Source organism: Rattus norvegicus, chromosome 4 (assembly GCF_021556685.1).
Source record: "Rattus norvegicus strain SHRSP/BbbUtx chromosome 4, alternate assembly SHRSP_T2T, whole genome shotgun sequence".
Classification (NCBI taxonomy): Eukaryota; Metazoa; Chordata; class Mammalia; order Rodentia; family Muridae; genus Rattus; species Rattus norvegicus.
Window position 1 is genome coordinate 174715336 of NC_141537.1, and position 19043 is coordinate 174734378.

At 42.8% G+C, this 19043-nt stretch overlaps 1 protein-coding gene across 6 annotated transcripts in view; it reads left to right on the plus strand.

Annotated features, from left to right (window-relative positions):
- Pik3c2g (phosphatidylinositol-4-phosphate 3-kinase, catalytic subunit type 2 gamma) overlaps positions 1-19043 on the plus strand; it is a 366288-nt gene that overhangs the window by 138819 nt on the left and 208426 nt on the right. For 4 of the 6 annotated variants that reach the window (NM_053923.2, XM_087655647.1, XM_087655651.1 and 1 more), the window contains 2 exons: positions 13803-13896; positions 17331-17425. The exons of the other annotated variants lie outside the window; for them this stretch is intronic. In NM_053923.2, the coding sequence (NP_446375.2) occupies positions 13803-13896; positions 17331-17425 (189 nt within the window). The remainder of the gene's footprint in view (positions 1-13802; positions 13897-17330; positions 17426-19043) is intronic. 6 annotated transcript variants of the gene reach the window in all.

Below are 19043 nucleotides of genomic sequence, written 5' to 3' on the forward strand. Positions count from 1 at the left end.
GTGCTTTAACAAGTTTTAGCAAAAAAAATATTTTCCTGTGTCCTATCATGAATTAGAAAGGAATGGGGGAAACGGGGACGAGGATTGGGGTAAGATAATAAAAAAGTATAAATGGCAAAAATAAGTCAAATGGAAAAAGTTAAAAAAATGTATTTTCCATCAAAGAATCACTTCATGGGCTGGCCAGTCTTGTTGAAGTTGGTCTGAGTGCTTTGTAATAGTCTCACAGGCTGCTGAGGAGGAAAGGGACCGAAAGATTTGGAAAAATGGTGTGTGATTGCATCAACCCCTGGACTGCTGTCTCAGAAGCAGACCAGAGGTTCTGATTCCTTTCCTTGTGAAAACACAGCAGTCACACAAGCTGCTGTCCTGCGTGTCAGAGTTTGCCCAAGTGAGGACGGAAGTTCCCAAAATGTAAGCAGACTTGCTGCCAGGACAAGGCTGTTGTCATAGTCATTTGAAAATCGTTTTTACCACACTCGTGAAGGGAGAGGTGAACTTACCCCAAGTTATATGACTTCAGTACTGCAAATGTATTGAATATATCTATCCAAAATATATGTAAATATAGAGAAAAGGGCCTAGCTATCTTCTATTAAGCCAGACACCGAATTCCATGCACAAAAATGTATAGCAATGACCACTCTCCTGATTAAATATTTTCTACTTTTCAGCATGACTATTTTGGGCAGAACTATGGTGTCTAGCTTAACGTGGAGTAAGAATATGAGTGTCATTTAAATCAGATAATAAATGTTTTAGATATCCTAATTTTGCTTCTACTATAGCTACTAATAAATATAGTATTTTTTAAAAAGCACTTCTTGAAGACTTCGATAATTTCTAAGAATGCAAAATATCCCGAGGCCCAAAATTGGCGAAGTGCAGTTATGTTCGCACCTCCACCGCGAGCCGCCATTGCCCAAGCAACACTGGTCCTGCGCATTGGACCTGTTCCCGCCCATTATGAGAGCATTGCCACTGCACCCGAGCCCTGTGTCCTTAGAATTCCTCTGAGAAGTGTTCATCCTGAAATGGCTCAACTGTATCGAATCCTTCACTTCCCCAGTTTACCACGTGGATCTATTCTTCCCATTAGCTTCAGTGTCTTGGTTCTGGGGGACTGTCTCCTTTTGCCCCCCGTGTTCTCCCTGGGCAGTGTTCCATATTTGATTTTTTTTTATTATCTTGAGTATTTCTTATATACATTTCAAGTGTTATTCCCTTTCCCGGTTTCCGGACAGACATCACCCTCCCCCCTCCCCTTCCTTGTGGGTGTTCCCCTCCCAAACCTCCCCCCATTGCCACCCTCCCCGCATAGTCTAGTTCACTGGGGGTTCAGTCTTAGCAGGACCCAGGGCTTCCCCTTCCACTGGTGCTCTTACTAGGATATTCATTGCTACCTATGGGGACAGAGTCCAGGGTCAGTCCATGTATAGTCTTTAGGTAGTGGCTTAGTCCCTGGAAGCTCTGGTTGCTTGGCATTGTTGTACTTTTGGGGTCTAGAGCACCTTCAAGCTCTTCCAGTTCTTTCTCTGATTCCTTCAACGGGGGACCTATTCTCAGTTCAGTGGTTTGCTGCTGGCATTCGCCTCTGTATTTGCTGTATTCTGGCTGTGTCTCTCAGGAGCGATCTACATCCGGCTCCTGTCGGTCTGCACTTCTTTGCTTCATCCATCTTGTCTAATTGGGTGGCAGTATATGTATGGGCCACCTGTGGGGCAGGCTCTGAATGGGTGTTCCTTCAGTCTCTGTTTTAATCTTTGCCTCTCCCTTCCCTGCCAAGGGTATTCTTTTTCCTCATTTAAAGAAGGAGTGAAGCATTCACATTTTGATCATCCGTCTTGAGTTTCCTTTGTTCTAGGGATCTAGGGTAATTCAAGCATTTGGGCTAATAGCCACTTATCAATGAGTGCATACCATGTATGTCTTTCTGTGAGTGGGTTAGCTCACTCAGGATGATATTTTCCAGTTCCAACCATTTGCCTACGAATTTCATAAACTCGTTGTTTTTGATAGCTGAGTAATATTCCATTGTGTAGATGTACCACATTTTCTGTATCCATTCCTCTGTTGAAGGGCATCTGGGTTCTTTCCAGTTTCTGGCTATTATAAATAAGGCTGCGATGAACATAGTGGAGCACGTGTCTCTTTTATATGTTGAGGCATCTTTTGGGTATATGCCCAAGAGAGGTATGGCTGGATCCTCAGGCAGTTCAATGTCCAATTTTCTGAGGAACCTCCAGACTGATTTCCAGAATGGTTTTACCAGTCTGCAATCCCACCAACAATGGAGGAGTGTTCCTCTTTCTCCACATCCTCACCAGCATCTGCTGTCACCTGAGTTTTTGATCTTAGCCATTCTCACTGGTGTGAGGTGAAATCTCAGGGTTGTTTTGATTTGCATTTCCCTTATGACTAAAGATGTTGAACATTTCTTTAGGTGTTTCTCAGCCATTCGGCATTCCTCAGCTGTAAATTCTTTGTTCAGCTCTGAACCCCATTTTTTAATAGGGTTATTTGTTTCCCTGCGGTCTAACTTCTTGAGTTCTTTGTATATTTTGGATATAAGGCCTCTATCTGTTATAGGATTGGTAAAGATCTTTTCCCAATCTGTTGGTTGTCGTTTTGTCCTAACCACAGTGTCCTTTGCCTTACAGAAGCTTTGCAGTTTTATGAGATCCCATTTGTCGATTCTTGATCTTAGAGCATAAGCCATTGGTGTTTTGTTCAGGAAATTTTTTCCAGTGCCCATGTGTTCCAGATGCTTCCCTAGTTTTTCTTCTATTAGTTTGAGTGTGTCTGGTTTGATGTGGAGGTCCTTGATCCACTTGGACTTAAGCTTTGTACAGGGTGATAAGCATGGATCGATCTGCATTCTTCTACATGTTGCCCTCCAGTTGAACCAGCACCATTTGCTGAAAATGCTATCTTTTTTCCATTGGATGGTTTTGGCTCCTTTGTCAAAAATCAAGTGACCATAGGTGTGTGGGTTCATTTCTGGGTCTTCAATTCTATTCCATTGGTCTATCTGTCTGTCTCTGTACCAATACCATGCAGTTTTTATCACTATTGCTCTGTAATACTGCTTGAGTTCAGGGATAGTGATTCCCCCTGAAGTCCTCTTATTGTTGAGGATAGCTTTAGCTATCCTGGGTTTTTTGTTATTCCAGATGAATTTGCAAATTGTTCTGTCTAACTCTTTGAAGAATTGGATTGGTATTTTGATGGGGATTGCATTGAATCTGTAGATTGCTTTTGGTAAAATGGCCATTTTTACTATATTAATCCTGCCAATCCATGAGCATGGGAGATCTTTCCATCTTCTGAGGTCTTCTTCAATTTCTTTCCTCAGTGTCTTGAAGTTCTTATTGTACAGATCTTTTACTTGCTTGGTTAAAGTCACACCGAGGTACTTTATATTATTTGGGTCTATTATGAAGGGTGTCGTTTCCCTAATTTCTTTCTCGGCTTGTTTCTCTTTTGTATAGAGGAAGGCAACTGATTTATTTGAGTTAATTTTATACCCAGCCACTTTGCTGAAGTTGTTTATCAGCTTTAGTAGTTCTCTGGTGGAACTTTTGGGATCACTTAAATATACTATCATGTCGTCTGCAAATAGTGATATTTTGACCTCTTCTTTTCCGATCTGTATCCCCTTGATCTCCTTTTGTTGTCTGATTGCTCTGGCTAGAACTTCAAGAACTATATTGAATAAGTAGGGAGAGAGTGGGCAGCCTTGTCTAGTCCCTGATTTTAGTGGGATTGCTTCAAGTTTCTCTCCATTTAGTTTAATGTTAGCAACTGGTTTGCTGTATATGGCTTTTACTATGTTTAGGTATGGGCCTTGAATACCTATTCTTTCCAGGACTTTTATCATGAAGGGGTGTTGAATTTTGTCAAATGCTTTCTCAGCATCTAATGAAATGATCATGTGGTTCTGTTCTTTCAGTTTGTTTATATGATGGATCACGTTGATGGTTTTCCTTATATTAAACCATCCCTGCATGCCTGGGATGAAGCCTACTTGATCATGGTGGATGATTGTTTTGATGTGCTCTTGAATTCGGTTTGCCAGAATTTTATTGAGTATTTTTGCGTCGATATTCATAAGGGAAATTGGTCTGAAGTTCTCTTTCTTTGTTGGGTCTTTGTGTGGTTTAGGTATAAGAGTAATTGTGGCTTCATAGAAGGAATTCGGTAGGGCTCCATCTGTTTCAATTTTGTGGAATAGTTTGGATAATATTGGTATAAGGTCTTCTATGAAGGTTTGATAGAATTCTGCACTAAACCCGTCTGGACCTGGGCTCTTTTTGGTTGGGAGACCTTTAATTACTGCTTCTATTTCCTTAGGAGTTATGGGGTTGTTTAACTGGTTTATCTGTTCCTGATTTAACTTCGATACCTGGTATCTGTCTAGGAAATTGTCTATTTCCTGAAGATTTTCAAGTTTTGTTGAATATAGGTTTTTACAGTAAGATCTGATGATTTTTTGAATTTCCTCTGAATCTGTAGTTATGTCTCCCTTTTCATTTCTGATTTTGTTAATTTGGACGCACTCTCTGTGTCCTCTCGTTAGTCTGGCTAAGGGTTTATCTATCTTGTTGATTTTCTCAAAGAACCAACTTTTGGTTCTGTTGATTCTTTCTATGGTCATTTTTGTTTCTACTTGGTTGATTTCAGCTCTGAGTTTGATTATTTCCTGCCTTCTACTCCTCCTGGGTGTATTTGCTTCTTTTTGTTCTAGAGCTTTTAGGTGTGCTGTCAAGCTGCTGACATATGCTCTTTCCTGTTTCTTTCTGCAGGCACTCAGCGCTATGAGTTTTCCTCTTAGCACAGCTTTCATTGTGTCCCATAAGTTTGGGTATGTTGTACCTTCATTTTCATTAAATTCTAAAAAGTTTTTAATTTCTTTCTTTATTTCTTCCTTGACCAGGTTAACATTGAGTAGAGCATTGTTCAATTTCCACGTATATGTGGGCATTCTTCCCTTATTGTTATTGAAGACCAGTTTTAGGCCGTGGTGGTCCGATAGCACGCATGGGATTATTTCTATCTTTCTGTACCTGTTGAGGCCCGTTTTTTGACCAATTATATGGTCAATTTTGGAGAAAGTACCATGAGGAGCTGAGAAGAAGCTATATCCTTTTGCTTTAGGATAGAATGTTCTATAAATATCCGTTAAGTCCATTTGGCTCATGACTTCTCTTAGTCTGTCTACATCTCTGTTTAATTTCTGTTTCCATGATTTGTCCATTGATGAGAGTGGGGTGTTGAAAACTCCCACTATTATTGTGTGAGGTGCAATGTGTGTTTTGAGCTTTAGTAAGGTTTCTTTTACATATGTAGGTGCCCTTGTATTTGGGGCATAGATATTTAGGATTGAGAGTTCATCTTGGTGGATTTTTCCTTTGATGAATATGAAGTGTCCTTCCTTATCTTTTTTGATGACTTTTAGTTGAAAATTGATTTTATTTGATATTAGAATGGCTACTCCAGCTTGCTTCTTCTGACCATTTGCTTGGAAAATTGTTTTCCAGCCTTTCACTCTGAGGTAATGTCTGTCTTTGTCTCTGAGGTGTGTTTCCTGTAGGCAGCAGAATGCAGGGTCCTCGTTGCGTATCCAGTTTGTTAATCTATGTCTTTTTATTGGGGAGTTGAGGCCATTGATATTGAGAGATATTAAGGAATAGTGATTATTGCTTCCCGTTATATTCATATTTGGAAGTGAGGTTATGTTTGTGTGCTTTCATTCTCTTTGTTTTGTTGCCAAGATGATTAGTTTCTTGCTTCTAGGGTATAGCTTGCCTCCTTATGTTGGGCTTTACCCTTTATTATCCTTTGTAGTGCTGGACTTGTAGAAAGATATTGTGTAAATTTGGTTTTGTCATGGAATATCTTGGTTTCTCCATCTATGTTAATTGAGAGTTTTGCAGGATACAGTAACCTGGGCTGGCATTTGTGTTCTCTTAGGGTCTGTATGACATCTGTCCAGGATCTTCTGGCCTTCATAGTTTCTGGCGAAAAGTCTGGTGTGATTCTGATAGGTCTGCCTTTATATGTTACTTGACCTTTTTCCCTTACTGCTTTTAATATTCTTTCTTTATTTTGTGCGTTTGGTGTTTTGACAATTATGTGACGGGAGGTGTTTCTTTTCTGGTCCAATCTATTTGGAGTTCTGTAGGCTTCTTGTATGCCTATGGGTATCTCTTTTTTTAGGTTAGGGAAGTTTTCTTCTATGATTTTGTTGAAGATATTTACTGGTCCTTTGAGCTGGGAGTCTTCACTCTCTTCTATACCTATTATCCTTAGGTTTGATCTTCTCATTGAGTCCTGGATTTCCTGTATGTTTTGGACCAGTAGCTTTTTCCGCTTTACATTATCTTTGACAGTTGAGTCAATGATTTCTATGGAATCTTCTGCTCCCGAGATTCTCTCTTCCATCTCTTGAATTCTGTTGGTGAAGCTTGTATCTACAGCTCCTTGTCTTTTCTTTTGATTTTCTATGTCCAGGGTGTTTCCATGTGTTCTTTCTTGATTGCTTCTATTTCCATTTTTAATTCCTTCAACTGTTTGATTGTGTTTTCCTGGAATTCTTTCAGGGATTTTTGCGATTCCTCTCTGCAGGCTTCTACTTGTTCTCTAAGGGAGTTCTTTATGTCTTTCTTGAAGTCCTCCAGCATCATGATCAAATATGATTTTGAAACTAGGTCTTGCTTTTCTGGTGTGTTTGGATATTCCGTGTTTGCTTTGGTGGGAGAATTGGGCTCCGATGATGCCATGTAGTCTTGGTTTCTGTTGCTTGGGTTCCTGCGCTTGCCTCTCGCCATCAGATTATCTCTAGTGTTACTTTGTTCTGCTATTTCTGACAGTGGCTAGACTGTCCTATAACCTGTGTGTCAGGAGTGCTGTAGACCTGTTTTCCTGTTTTCTTTCAGCCAGTTATGGGGACAGAGTGTTCTGCTTTCGGGCGTGTAGTTTTTCCTCTCTACAGGTCTTCAGCTGTTCCTGTGGGCCTGTGTCTTGAGTTCACCAGGCAGGTTTCTTGCAGGGGAAAAGTTGGTCCTACCTGTGGTTCCAAGGCTCAAGTTTGCTCGTGGGGTACTGCCTAAGTCCTCTCCGCTGTGGCAGCAACCGGGAAAATCTGTGCCGCTCCTTCCGGGAGCCTCCGTGCACCAGGGTTTCAGATGACGTTTGGTGTTTTCCTCTGGCGCCTGGATGTGCACAGAGTGCAGTCTCTTCTGGTTTCCCAGGCGTGTCCGCCTGTCTGAAGGTTCAGCTCTCCCTCCCACGGGATTTGGTTGCAGAGAACTGTTTATCCGGTCTGTTTCCTTCAGGTTCCGGCAGTGTCTCAGGCGCAGGGGTCCTGCCGCTCCCGGGCCCTCCCCTATGGGAACCCAGAGGCCTTATACAGTTGCCTCTTGGGCCAGGGATGTGGGCAGGGGTGGGCAGTGTTGGTGGTCTCCTCCGCTCTGCAGCCTCAGGAGTGCCCACCTGATCAGGCGGTGAGGTCTCTCTCCCACGGGGTTTGGGAGCAGAGAGCTGCTGCGGTCCGGGATCCGCCGGTGTGGGACTTCCGGTAAACACAGGAAGTGCCCGGCCTTAGAGGAATTTTGCCTCTGTGTGTCCTGAGTTCACCAGGCAGGTTTCTTGCAGGGGAAAAGTTGGTCCTACCTGCAGTTCCAAGGCTCAAGTTTGCTCGTGGGGTACTGCCTAAGTCCTCTCCGCTGTGGCAGCAACCGAGAAGATCTGCGCCGCTCTTTCCGGGAGCCTCCGTGCACCAGGGTTCCAGATGGCATTTGGTGTTTTCCTCTGGCGCCTGGATGTGCACAGAGTGCAGTCTCTTCTGGTTTCCCAGGCGTGTCTGCCTCTCTGAATGTTCAGCTCTCCCTCCCACGGGATTTGGGTGCAGAGAACTGTTTATCCGGTCTGTTTCCTTCAGGTTCCGGCAGTGTCTCAGGCGCAGGGGTCCTGCCGCTCCCGGGCCCTCCCCTATGGGAACCCAGAGGCCTTATACAGTTGCCTCTTGGGCCAGGGATGTGGGCAGGGGTGGGCAGTGTTGGTGGTCTCCTCCGCTCTGCAGCCTCAGGAGTGCCCACCTGATCAGGTGGTGAGGTCTCTCTCCCACGGGGTTTGGGAGCAGGGAGCTGCTTCCATATTTGATTTTTAATCCGTTCCTCAGCAATTGCTGTACAGCGTTGCACTGATATTGATAAGAGTGCTAATCCTTTAGCAAATCCCGGAGAAACCCCTTTTGCTTCGTTCAGAGGCCGATTAAACACCGAATCACAAACCCGGGCTTCCGACATATTTATTGCAGTGCTTTGAGTGACAATGTCCTCTGTGGTCCTGGGTGTTCAAGCACTTGAGTCCTATGTAGTGGTGATATTTGGGAAGGGGTAGAGGCTTTAGGAGGTATGACCTGGCTAGAGGAAGTGTGCCACTGTGGGCAGGCAGGCTTTGACGGTTTATAACCTCACTTCAGATTCTCACCCGCCCCCACACCCTGTGGGGTTCAGATTTGATCTGTTTCCTGTGCCATCCTCCGGTCACCATGCCTCCCCCACCGTTGCGGACTTTCTCTCTGGACACTGAAATAAGCTCTTCCCTCTACAAGGCTCTCTTGTTCCTGGTGCTTTATCACTGCATGAAGAAGCAACTCCCTTTTCCCGTCAGTGAAAACTTTCCTCAGCTTTCGTGACCTCCTTCCTGACGAGCAGTAGCAAGCCAGGGTTCTAGACCTTTATATTTTAAACCGGGTTTTCAGTTATGAGATTGTGAGGATTTATCTTCTGTAATTAATTATGAGGGTGCTTCCTATAAGTTAGCGATGTATGTCACCCTGAAGGGTCCCCCAGTAGTGCTTTCGTGAAGAACCAAACCATAGGCATGAGTGTCCATTCCTGCACTAATTAGCAGTCTTGGGGTGTTGTAATTACCTAAGGGTACCGCCTAGCTCCCAGCAAGGATCATGCGTGTGTGTCAAGAAGTCAAATCATTTAGGAAATTCAGTACAACCTGGCTTGTGGAAATGTTCAGATTGGTTGCAGGTTCTGTTACATGTGACATTTCGGTCTGTAAATATCAAAGCAAACTCAGCTCCCACACGGGGAGCCTTCTCCTCATTAACGAATGAGCTCCCGAGCAGGAAATTCCAGCAGTTAAATCCCTAGAGAGTGTTTAAATAATTTCAGACATGGCGGGGAAGAAATGCCAGGATTTGCAGAACATGTTTGTCTGTCGATCTGCACCTGACTTCGGGGGCCATGAGAAAACAAATGTCATTCTCCAGAGACCTATTATGTCAGAAGAATATTCTGAGTTAACCAGAAAACGGGATGCTCACTTTTCCCCACACAATGGTGTCCCTTCTTTAAAAGAGCAGAACGTTTCGTGTTCCTTCCAGTTCTAGTAACGAACTCATAGTTATTTGCCTATCGTCCCTGATTTCCTGGATGGCCCTTCTTTTAAAAGGCATTATTCATCGTAGGCTTGAAAAACCATAACTAGGTTAGAAAAGTCAACTCATGTGTGAAACGTCCCTTAAAGCATTTTAATTAACTTTGGTATCTTCTATCTTTATATTAAGAATAATGGATCAATACACACTAATTTTTGCAGAGAGAGAGACATGGGTTAAAAGCAGTGAAAAAGAAAATGTTTATGACAGAAAATATAGTAGGCGCATATATGGAAAGGAGAGTGGAACCTGTTACTTTGTGTACCAAAGACTGACGTTTTGCTACTATTTAGCACTTTTGGATCATCAAAAAAATCCACTGTTATGCTTGGTCCCTGTATATAGACAGATGCTCACAACATGTTTACTAATAGACATACATAGCATCTCCAACGGTTTTCATAAACATGTCTTCCTGTACATGGTTTATTACACCCTTAGGATCGATTCCCTAAGGTTAAATGGCTATACCCAAGATAAGCATGACTTAAAAGAATTGTGTCTGCTTTCATTCTAAAACATGTCCTCTACTGCCAGCCCTGCGTGAAAGAACCCTCGTTTTAGGAACATGAATGACATCCCGAGCTTCTGCTAAGGCGGCCGGTTCTTCCTAAAATAGTCAAGTGCAAGTGATGTTTGGATACACTTGAATGTCAAGTGATCCTCGGTCATATCCCAAGGTATCATGTGATTTTTCCAATTTCTCTCCCAATTTCTCTCTGGACATCGAGCAAAGGTAATAAATAAATATCCCTCCCCATCAACATGCAAACAGGGCTCCCTGAATCTGCACATGTAATTCTCCTTTTCCACTTCACTATACCCGTATGAATAGATTTTTGTTTCCTTCTGCCTGGGAACCTTGGACAAAGTTCTTTTTCATTGCCTTCCGATTTATTTTTTTTCTTACCCTTTTGACGGAGAGACAATAAAAAAGCAGGAAATTAGTGTAGGTGGTATTTGTGGAATTAAACCTGTTGCGACCAATTTAAACGATCTCAGATCACAGCAAGAAATAATCCGTCTCTCTCTCTCTATCCCCAGCACTGTTTTTATCATTATCAATGCTTTTAGATTATTCACCTACACTCCAGAGACCATGATGCTAAATCCTAGAAATAAGAGCAGATGCAATAAACATTACCCTCAGTTAATTCCGTCCCTCACTGAAGAGTGGGGACACGTTTTTAATTATAATAAATCTTAGCACCTATTAGCTAATCGAAAGCGACCAGAAGTAAATTAGAAGACATAGAAATTATTGTTAAAATAGTGACATTCAAACGAGTTCAATGTGCATTTATATATGTATGTATGCATGCATGCACATTTTTTGTGTGTGCGTATACAAAATTTTTATATGCAGGTGCAATACCCTATGTATGCATGTGTAGAGAACAGAAGTCTGTATCAGGTATCTTCCTCAATATATTTCTCTCTCTCTCTCTCTCTGTCTCCGTCTCTGTCTCTTTCTCTGTCTCTTTCTCTCTTTCTCTCTCATATATATGTGTGTGTGTGTGTGTGTCAAGTGATTCCTCTGTGTGTGTGTGTGTGTGTGTGTGAGAGAGAGAGAGAGAGAGAGAGAGAGAGAGAGAGAGAGAGAGAGAGAGATTCTCTCACTGACCTCGGAGCCCACCAATTCAGCTAGACTATCTGACAAATGAACTCCAATACTCTTTGTATCCACCACCATCCCAGACACGCTAGGGTTACAGATGCCTGTCCTGAACCCAACTTCTATGAGCATACACCATCTGAACCCATGCTACGAAGGAAAGTGAGAGATTTCAAAGGAGCAATCAACATGTTCTAAGCAGAGATTACAGTGTCCCCAGGGGTGAAAATGCATGTGTCACACCAAGGATAAGCTCAATCAATGGCTGAGGGGGAAAATGTGAACTCTTTAGCCCTCAATATCTACTTAGTAAGTGGGCATAGAATGGATGCATCGGGAGTAAAAAACCAGTTACCGTCTTACGAGAAACTAACTTACACTGTGATATATAAATGTTTCAGCCCACGTGAGGATCTCCTGGACCCCAGAGTGGAAGAAGACATTGATAGAGAGCATAGACAGAAGAGCCAGCCACCTTGGAGGCTGACTTGTGGAAAGTGACAAGGTTGCCCTACAGGGAAGTCTTCCACTTTGATCTAGGGAATCATAAATAGAGAAGTCAGCCCTCATCCAGGGACATCATTTTGCATTCTGTGGGGAATGTGGAGGTTAGTTCTGTGGAAAGCCAGCTCAGCCAGAAATAGCTTCCAAGGTGAGATGATGTCGAGCGTGGCCTTCAGGGATGAAAGTGGAGGAAGTGTGAGAAAAATAAAAGAGCAAAAAGCATCAAAATATCACCGTTGGACTTTGAAGGCTGTATGACTGTAGAGAGATGGCAAGAGGAGAGCCTGCCAGTAAACATATGTAAGAAGAAAGATAGATAATGTTCAAGCACGTAGGCAGACAGTCACCACAGCTCTGGAGGTTCTGGGGGCATATCTGTGATCAAAACAGACAGACCAGCTCACCAGAAACTCAAGATCTGGTGTATGGAAACAAGTGCACGGTCCTCATGTAAGAAGCACAGAGTATCCACCAGAGCGTTTTCTGTGTGATGTCACTTTTATACCTTTGTTGCCACTCAGATCCATGGCATGAAGCACGCAGACAGGAAACTGTGAGCGTCCAGAATCAGGGACCAGCGTTCAGCCCTATTCCCTGTAGACTGTCTTCAAAGTCACCTTGATATTGATGGGCTTTAGACAAACGGTTTAGTAACTGAGAACAAATCAATTCGCGTCCATTGAATTTGCTTAGGAAAAATCTAATGTCTTAAGAGGCTGAAATGAGCTGACCTTGTGCTGGGTTTCCATTACACCTTCTCTAGGACTATACGTGGTGTGCTGAGAGCCTTCGGCCCCAGCAATGTTGTGTTAGGTGTGTCTGCAATATGGTTCTCACCATGGGCCTTAACAGAGAAAAAGTCATGGGACTAGAAGGGGATTGATCGATCATAAATATTTGTTTCAACTAAGTAGGCTTAGGAGTGAAATCCGAGTTGCCATTGAAACCCAGTGTAAATTTGAAAGAAATGCAAAACTCTTTAGCTTCCGACTCCAAATTGCTCCCAAGGACAGTTGAGGGACACAGGGCAAGGCCATTTTTTTTTTTTGCTTGACTCCAGCTGCATACTGCTCATTTCACCCTTCAGTAATCTAATATCCTTTAAAAATGAAGAAGTTTTCCGACTTCTATGCCACAGGAAGCCAATCTTCGGTGCTCTTGTCTGACTGACTGGAAAAACTTCAGTCCCTTCCCTACAAAAGGAATGCAGTGTTTCTTCATTTATTGCTCCTTATTTTGTTTTTAAGTGGAATAAGGTGTTCCTTCCAGTTTTCCTTTTCACCTGTTAATAGTTTTGAAAGCTCGTCCCTTTTAAACTGAGTAGTCTTACCTAAGTCTTGCTGAATCTATTCATATCGATGCTGTAGGTCAGAAGCATTTCAAAGTAGTGTAGTGCCTTGATGACTTCAGACCCTTCCAGGAACTTTGAGATAATTGGATTTAATTGTTCCACGGTGCAAGGTGGGGGCGATGCAAACAGTTCATTGGAGAATGAAATTGTTTGGGGGAAGTGTGGCTTCGGAGGCTAAGCACCTTCACAAATTCAGTTCAAACCCTCATGTTCGTTAGCTGCCTAGGGGGTCTTAACTCTTATTACAAGCTTCAAATGCTTTACCGTCTGGGGAAAACTCCTTCAAATGCGTCACCGTCTGGTAAAATTTATCCTTATTAAGTTACATTTGTTTATTCATCGTAAGCTACTTTCAATGTCTGGCTTTCGTTAACATCCATCTGACCAAAATACGTTGAAAATATTAGATTCCACTTTTTAATCATAAATGATCGGGTCTCCAGGAGGTGATGATTTCTTGAGCAAAGAGTTGGCTAAATAAAAAAGCAAGAACCCTCAGATCCTTTCAGAAAAGGTTTCAGCTCTTATAACCTCCATTCCACAAGTATAGTCAGCCTCTCTGACAGAGCGCGTGAGCGGATAGAATAGGAAAAGAAGTGAGTGCTACTGATCACTTTAATCAATTTGGGGATGATTATAGGACCTAAGCATTAGAATTTACTCCGGGTCTCTGTCTCTCTCTCTCTCTCTCTCTCTCTCTCTCTCTCTCTCTCTCTCTCACACACACACACACACACACACACACACACACACACCACACACACAAACACACAATATATATAATGTATTTCATATATTATATAAATATTATTTATATATACTTCATTACTTCCAGTCAATTTCAACTCTATAGTCACAGGAACTGTTTTCAGGTTTCCAGACCAAGACATTCGTGAAGTTGCCGTTCAACAGTTAGACAACCTCTTGACCGATGAGCTGCTGGACTGCCTCCCACAGCTAGTTCAGGTAAGAGTCAAGGGTCACCAAGGGATTCTTGGGTTCTGAGTGATCATTCTTTAAAGGTTCCCAGTGTAAGCCATGAAATCGCTAAACTCTTATACTGCCGTTTGGCCAAAGAAGAGCTCCCTATGTGTTCAAGTGGTTAATACAGACATTTTCTATCCAAAGTTGATCAACTAACAAAAAAAAATAATAAAATAGAAACCCAAAAAGGAAAGTATTCACAAACCAATTTCACTTAGTGATTAGTATGGAGAAACCATGGAAACGTTTGTGAGGGGGAATCTTTCTCAGGCCTGCGTGTATAAAGCAATGAAACATGAAGTGAAGAGTCCCTCTGAGGGTAACAGAGTGACTGGCACGCCATTCATGAGCTTTTCTGTCATTCATACGGAGAGCTTTGCTGCTGGTTACTACTCTTGAGAAAGTAATTTCTAACACCCAATTCAACTACCACAGCACAGAGAAATTCTAAGAAAACAATGGGAAGCTGCCCAGAGCTGTGAGTCACCCTGACATTCGGAAGGTGAAGAAAGGGTTAGGAATGATGTCACACAGCTCACACAGGAGCAGGTAAAGGTACAGGTGCTTCTGTAGAAGGGAAGCTTTGCTCCCATACGTTTGTGCACAGGGTATTGAAGAAGACTGGTAGGTCTTTCTGTTTGTCTTCTCATTTTGTTTTGTTTGCTCTGTGTGTGTGTGTGTGTGTGTGTGTGTGTGTGTGTGTGTGTGTGTGTGTACCAGAAGACAACCCAAGATGTTAATCTCTCACATGTCAGCCACCATTTTGTCTGAGACAGGGCATTCCCTAACTTTGAGCTCCTCAAGTGAACTAGGCTGCATAGACAGTGAGTGCCAGGAACCTGCCTATCTCTACCTCCTTCACATTGGGATTTCAAGGTCGCCCACCATACGTGACTTTTCTACATGAGTCCTGCAGAGTCAAATTCATGTACTAAAGCCTGTAAGACAAACACTTTACCAACTGATCTATCTCCCCGATTGAGTCTCAGGAGCCCAGGAGGACTATGAATCTCACTAGGTTGTAAAAAATGACCTTGAACACCTCACGATCCTCCTGCTCACAGCTCCCTAGTATGTCGGATTTACAGTCATGAGTCACCACACCCAGGATGTTCTTTAAACTCAGATATTTCCTCTCCTGACAGATTGGAATCTGCGTTAACTGACAGTTGGCTCGGCTTTTGAGCAGCGATATGAGAGGTCAAGATTGATGGGGAAACTTCTATTAATAAACTCCAATATTACTTTGTACTTTGTATACCACAGCGTGAACCGTTCTGACATCCTCCTGAGGGAGAGATCTGGCTGAGGAATAGCTGTGCTGTTTGCTGCTTTAAGCAATCCTAATAGTAATGACTTCCCTTCATTTGTCAGGATAATACGGTAGGAAAGGAATATCCCCAAATGAAAACAGATGACTCCAACGCGTGCATTCACTAGTCATTTCACAGCTCGTGGGCATGGCAACCCGCTATATCTAACTGAACTCGGAGTTTTTACAAAGTTCCATATAAAATGGACTCACTTCGAAGGGCCAATCAGAGTCAGTACTCATGCAGCTAAAAAATGTCATATTCCAATAAAGCTAGATTGCTTTTAAAAACACACTCAAGATCTAATATAGCAAATACACAAACAAAAATTGGAAGAAGTTGCAGCTATGTTGTAATAGAAAGTAAAATTTATAGTATGTTCTAAGATGGGAAGAAAGGTATACGCGGACTAAACAATAAAAACCGAGAAGAAAATCACATTTATTTTGAAAATTAACTTTAAGAAACACATGGCCCGCACTGGCTCTGAAACATTCTGGGACCTAACAGTCGCCCTCCATTGACTGGTTTTGGGGAATTACATCTTCACTTTACAGATGAGTGTGTTGATACAGCATAAACCATATTCAAGTGCGGAGAAGAGAGGCTGTGGCCAAAATGGACATCAGATCTGGTTCAGAGTTAGAAGTCAGTTGGACAGAGACTTCAGGGTGTGTCATAAACGTGCGGAGAGACTCCAAGAACAAAGTTTGTGCTTGTGTGCCAAAAAGATTTCCTGTATACCGTATGACACATATGAGAGGGAAATTCTATCATTAGATAGAATAAGGCACTGGGTTTGTAGGCGAGGAAGCCAAGTGAGTTCAAATTACTGAGTTCATAAAGAAGCATGGGGACAAATGAATCACGGCAGACACAGAAGTAAGTTCTGGTCCTGCCTCAGTGTTCGTATTATACACCCATCTTTGAAGCATGAACAAAACACACGACCTAGCCAGCCCAGCATGAGCACGCTAGAGGAAGGAGCCCTTGGCTACAGTTTGCCAAGGCTCTCAAGCTCTTTCTACACACACTGCACCAGTTCTGGACTCCTGTAAGTTTGCTGAAATCATCTCTCTCTGACACCTCAGGAATCTATAAACATTTCCATTGCTTGGAGTGTGCAACAAACTGAGGAGTTCTGTCGGGTATGAGCGTGGGAGTGAACAGCCTTACTTTCGCTTTTTAACTGGACTGTGGCATAAAACTCTTCTTAAACCCAACCTCCGTCTCTCTCTCTCCCCTCCCCCTCCCCTTCCCCCTTCTCTGTGTGCGCATGCGCATGTGCCTGAAAAAGGGGAGAGGAAGGGAGGGAGAGAGAATGTATTTGTGACTTAAAAAGAAGACATGAACATCTTTAGGAAGAGACCTTGGCATTCATCTTCATATAATCAGATTCCCGTGAGGCTGATGAGACCCCTGTGTAGACCAGGGACCGCCAAGCCTCTACAGAGGCCAGGTCGATCTCAATAAGGTCCCAAAGGACATCAGTGACTGCCATTGCCGTCTGTGTCTCTGCCCACATTAAGTATGAGCCTTTGGGAGCTGCTTACAAGAGGGAGGAAGGAGAGGTTTAGGAATGGGTATGGTGGGACCATCAGTCTTGAATTTTTAAGCAAAGACCCAGTGCCTGAAGATTAATAGTGACACATCAGGTGGTGATTTTTGTTTTCGGTTGCAAGTGGGAGTTAATTCGATTTCCAAGTGAGTAAAACTGTCTAGGGCTTAATAATACCACTTCATCGATCACAAACATTGATGATGATATTTTTGTGTGTGTGTGTGCAAGGATTCTCCCCTGGGGCATAGTTGAACTTTACAGACCACCTGCCTTCATTTATTTTCCTAACTCCAAAAGCATAACTAAGACGGAGAAAACAAGACTATGCAAAGACAAATCCTGTAATGTTTGCTGTTATCGTGTAGCAATTAAAACTATCAGACATATTATTAATATTCCATTGAAAAGCTCATGCTATTTCCCATGAAGCCTCTCTAGTCCCTCTGTAGTCTGTCTTTTGGTGGTGCTGGTGCTGGTGTTGGTGTTGGTCGTGATTCTTTTTGTAACTGATAAAAACCAGTCTTCCTTGCCTCTCACTGCAGGCTGTCAAGTTTGAGTGGAGTCTCGAAAGTCCCTTGGTGGAACTCCTGCTTCATCGATCCTTGCAAAGCATCCGAGTGGCTCACCGCCTGTTCTGGTAAGACTGGCACAGGTCTGGGTCCCCTTAAGGTGTCTGTTTCACTCAGCGGGGTATGGAGGAGATCCCTTTACCTAGGACTGCTACCGTCATTGACTTAAAATTCTGCTAACTTTGGATCGTCTACAACTCTGTTTCAAACTTCGTAGATGCCTATCAAAACAAGTTACTCACATGTGCGTCTGCTCAACACGAATAATTCGTATTTTCTTAGAAGACTTCTTCATTTTCCTTTCTTCCCTTCATTTTTTCCACACTAGCATACAAAGGAATGGGTTTTATTATGGCATTTTCACACACAGCATCGCTAGGCTTTCTCTTTGTTCCTTCTCCTCCCTCTGCTGCTCTCCAGAGTACCTCTGCCTCCCTTTCTGGTGATTCTCTTCTAGTCTTCTCCCTTCTGTTCTCTCATCACTTACCTTTCGACCCCTTTCTTATCCCCATAAACCCCTCTCTGCCTTCACAGTTACACAAGATACACACACACACACACACACACACACACACACACACACCCAAACATGGATTCCACAGGAGGATGCAGTATGCAAGAATTTTATGAGTTTTTGCCTCTGTGTTCATCAGGGAGATTGTCCTTGTTTTGTGTATTGATTTGACTTGTCAAAGTCCAGTTCTGTTGTTGGGCAAATTCTGACTAGTAGAGTCTATTCCGTTACCCTCCTTCTTCTATTTTGTGGAACAACTTGAGGTGTGCAGTATTACCTCTCTCCCTTCAAGGTTGGGTCAAACTGAAGTGAATCAATCTGCTTTGGGCTTTCGATTTGTGGGAAGAGTTTATTACTGCCTCAGGGGCATCTAGTGGCTGTGTTTCCTACTTCTGGCTTTGTGTGTCATTCGATGAGCTTTTCAGTGTCAACATTTCTATTTGCTTTATTGTTTTTAATTGAGATATCAATTTTCTTGGTCAAGTTTTCTTCTGTGTTGCCAACTTCCCATTATATCATAATGTTCTCTGACTTCTTTCTCCATGTGGCTGACTTTCCTATCAATCCTCCCTGGATTGAATTCATGAGCTTCTTAGTATCCTCAATCAGTTCATGGATCATTTTTCATCAGGAGACATTTGCGAATTTGCCGCCTGGTATTTGGCTTAGTTTGGTGTCTGTAAGTCCCGCACTTGAGGTGTGACCATTTTTGAAGATCGAGTGGCCCTGCTCTCCCATTCTTGGGAAGGCTCTGGTGTGTTGAGAACTTTGCATCTGATGGTTTGGATAGTGCTTATGGTTTCATTAGGAGATCACTGGAGTAGCCTGTTCTTAAGGGCTGGATCCCTAGATTTGCTCAGTGAAAATAAAGCAAATGGCTGTGTCAGCATCAAGAGTGAGTTGAGGAATATAAAGGGTTACACTCTAAAAATCAACTAAAGTCCACCATTACATCACCAAGGACCATGGACTAGAAAATGGGAAGACTATGACAGAATGGCTACAAGTTACTATTGGTAAGTAAAAGGGTAGTGAAAGAACACAATAAAGAAAGGAGGCCAGCCACACAGAGGGGAGAAACAGAAGAAGGCTGTGCTAAAGGGAAGAGAAGATGTGTAGGAAGAAGAAAGAGAATATAGATTTGGGATTAAAAGAGAGAAGGAAATATCAGA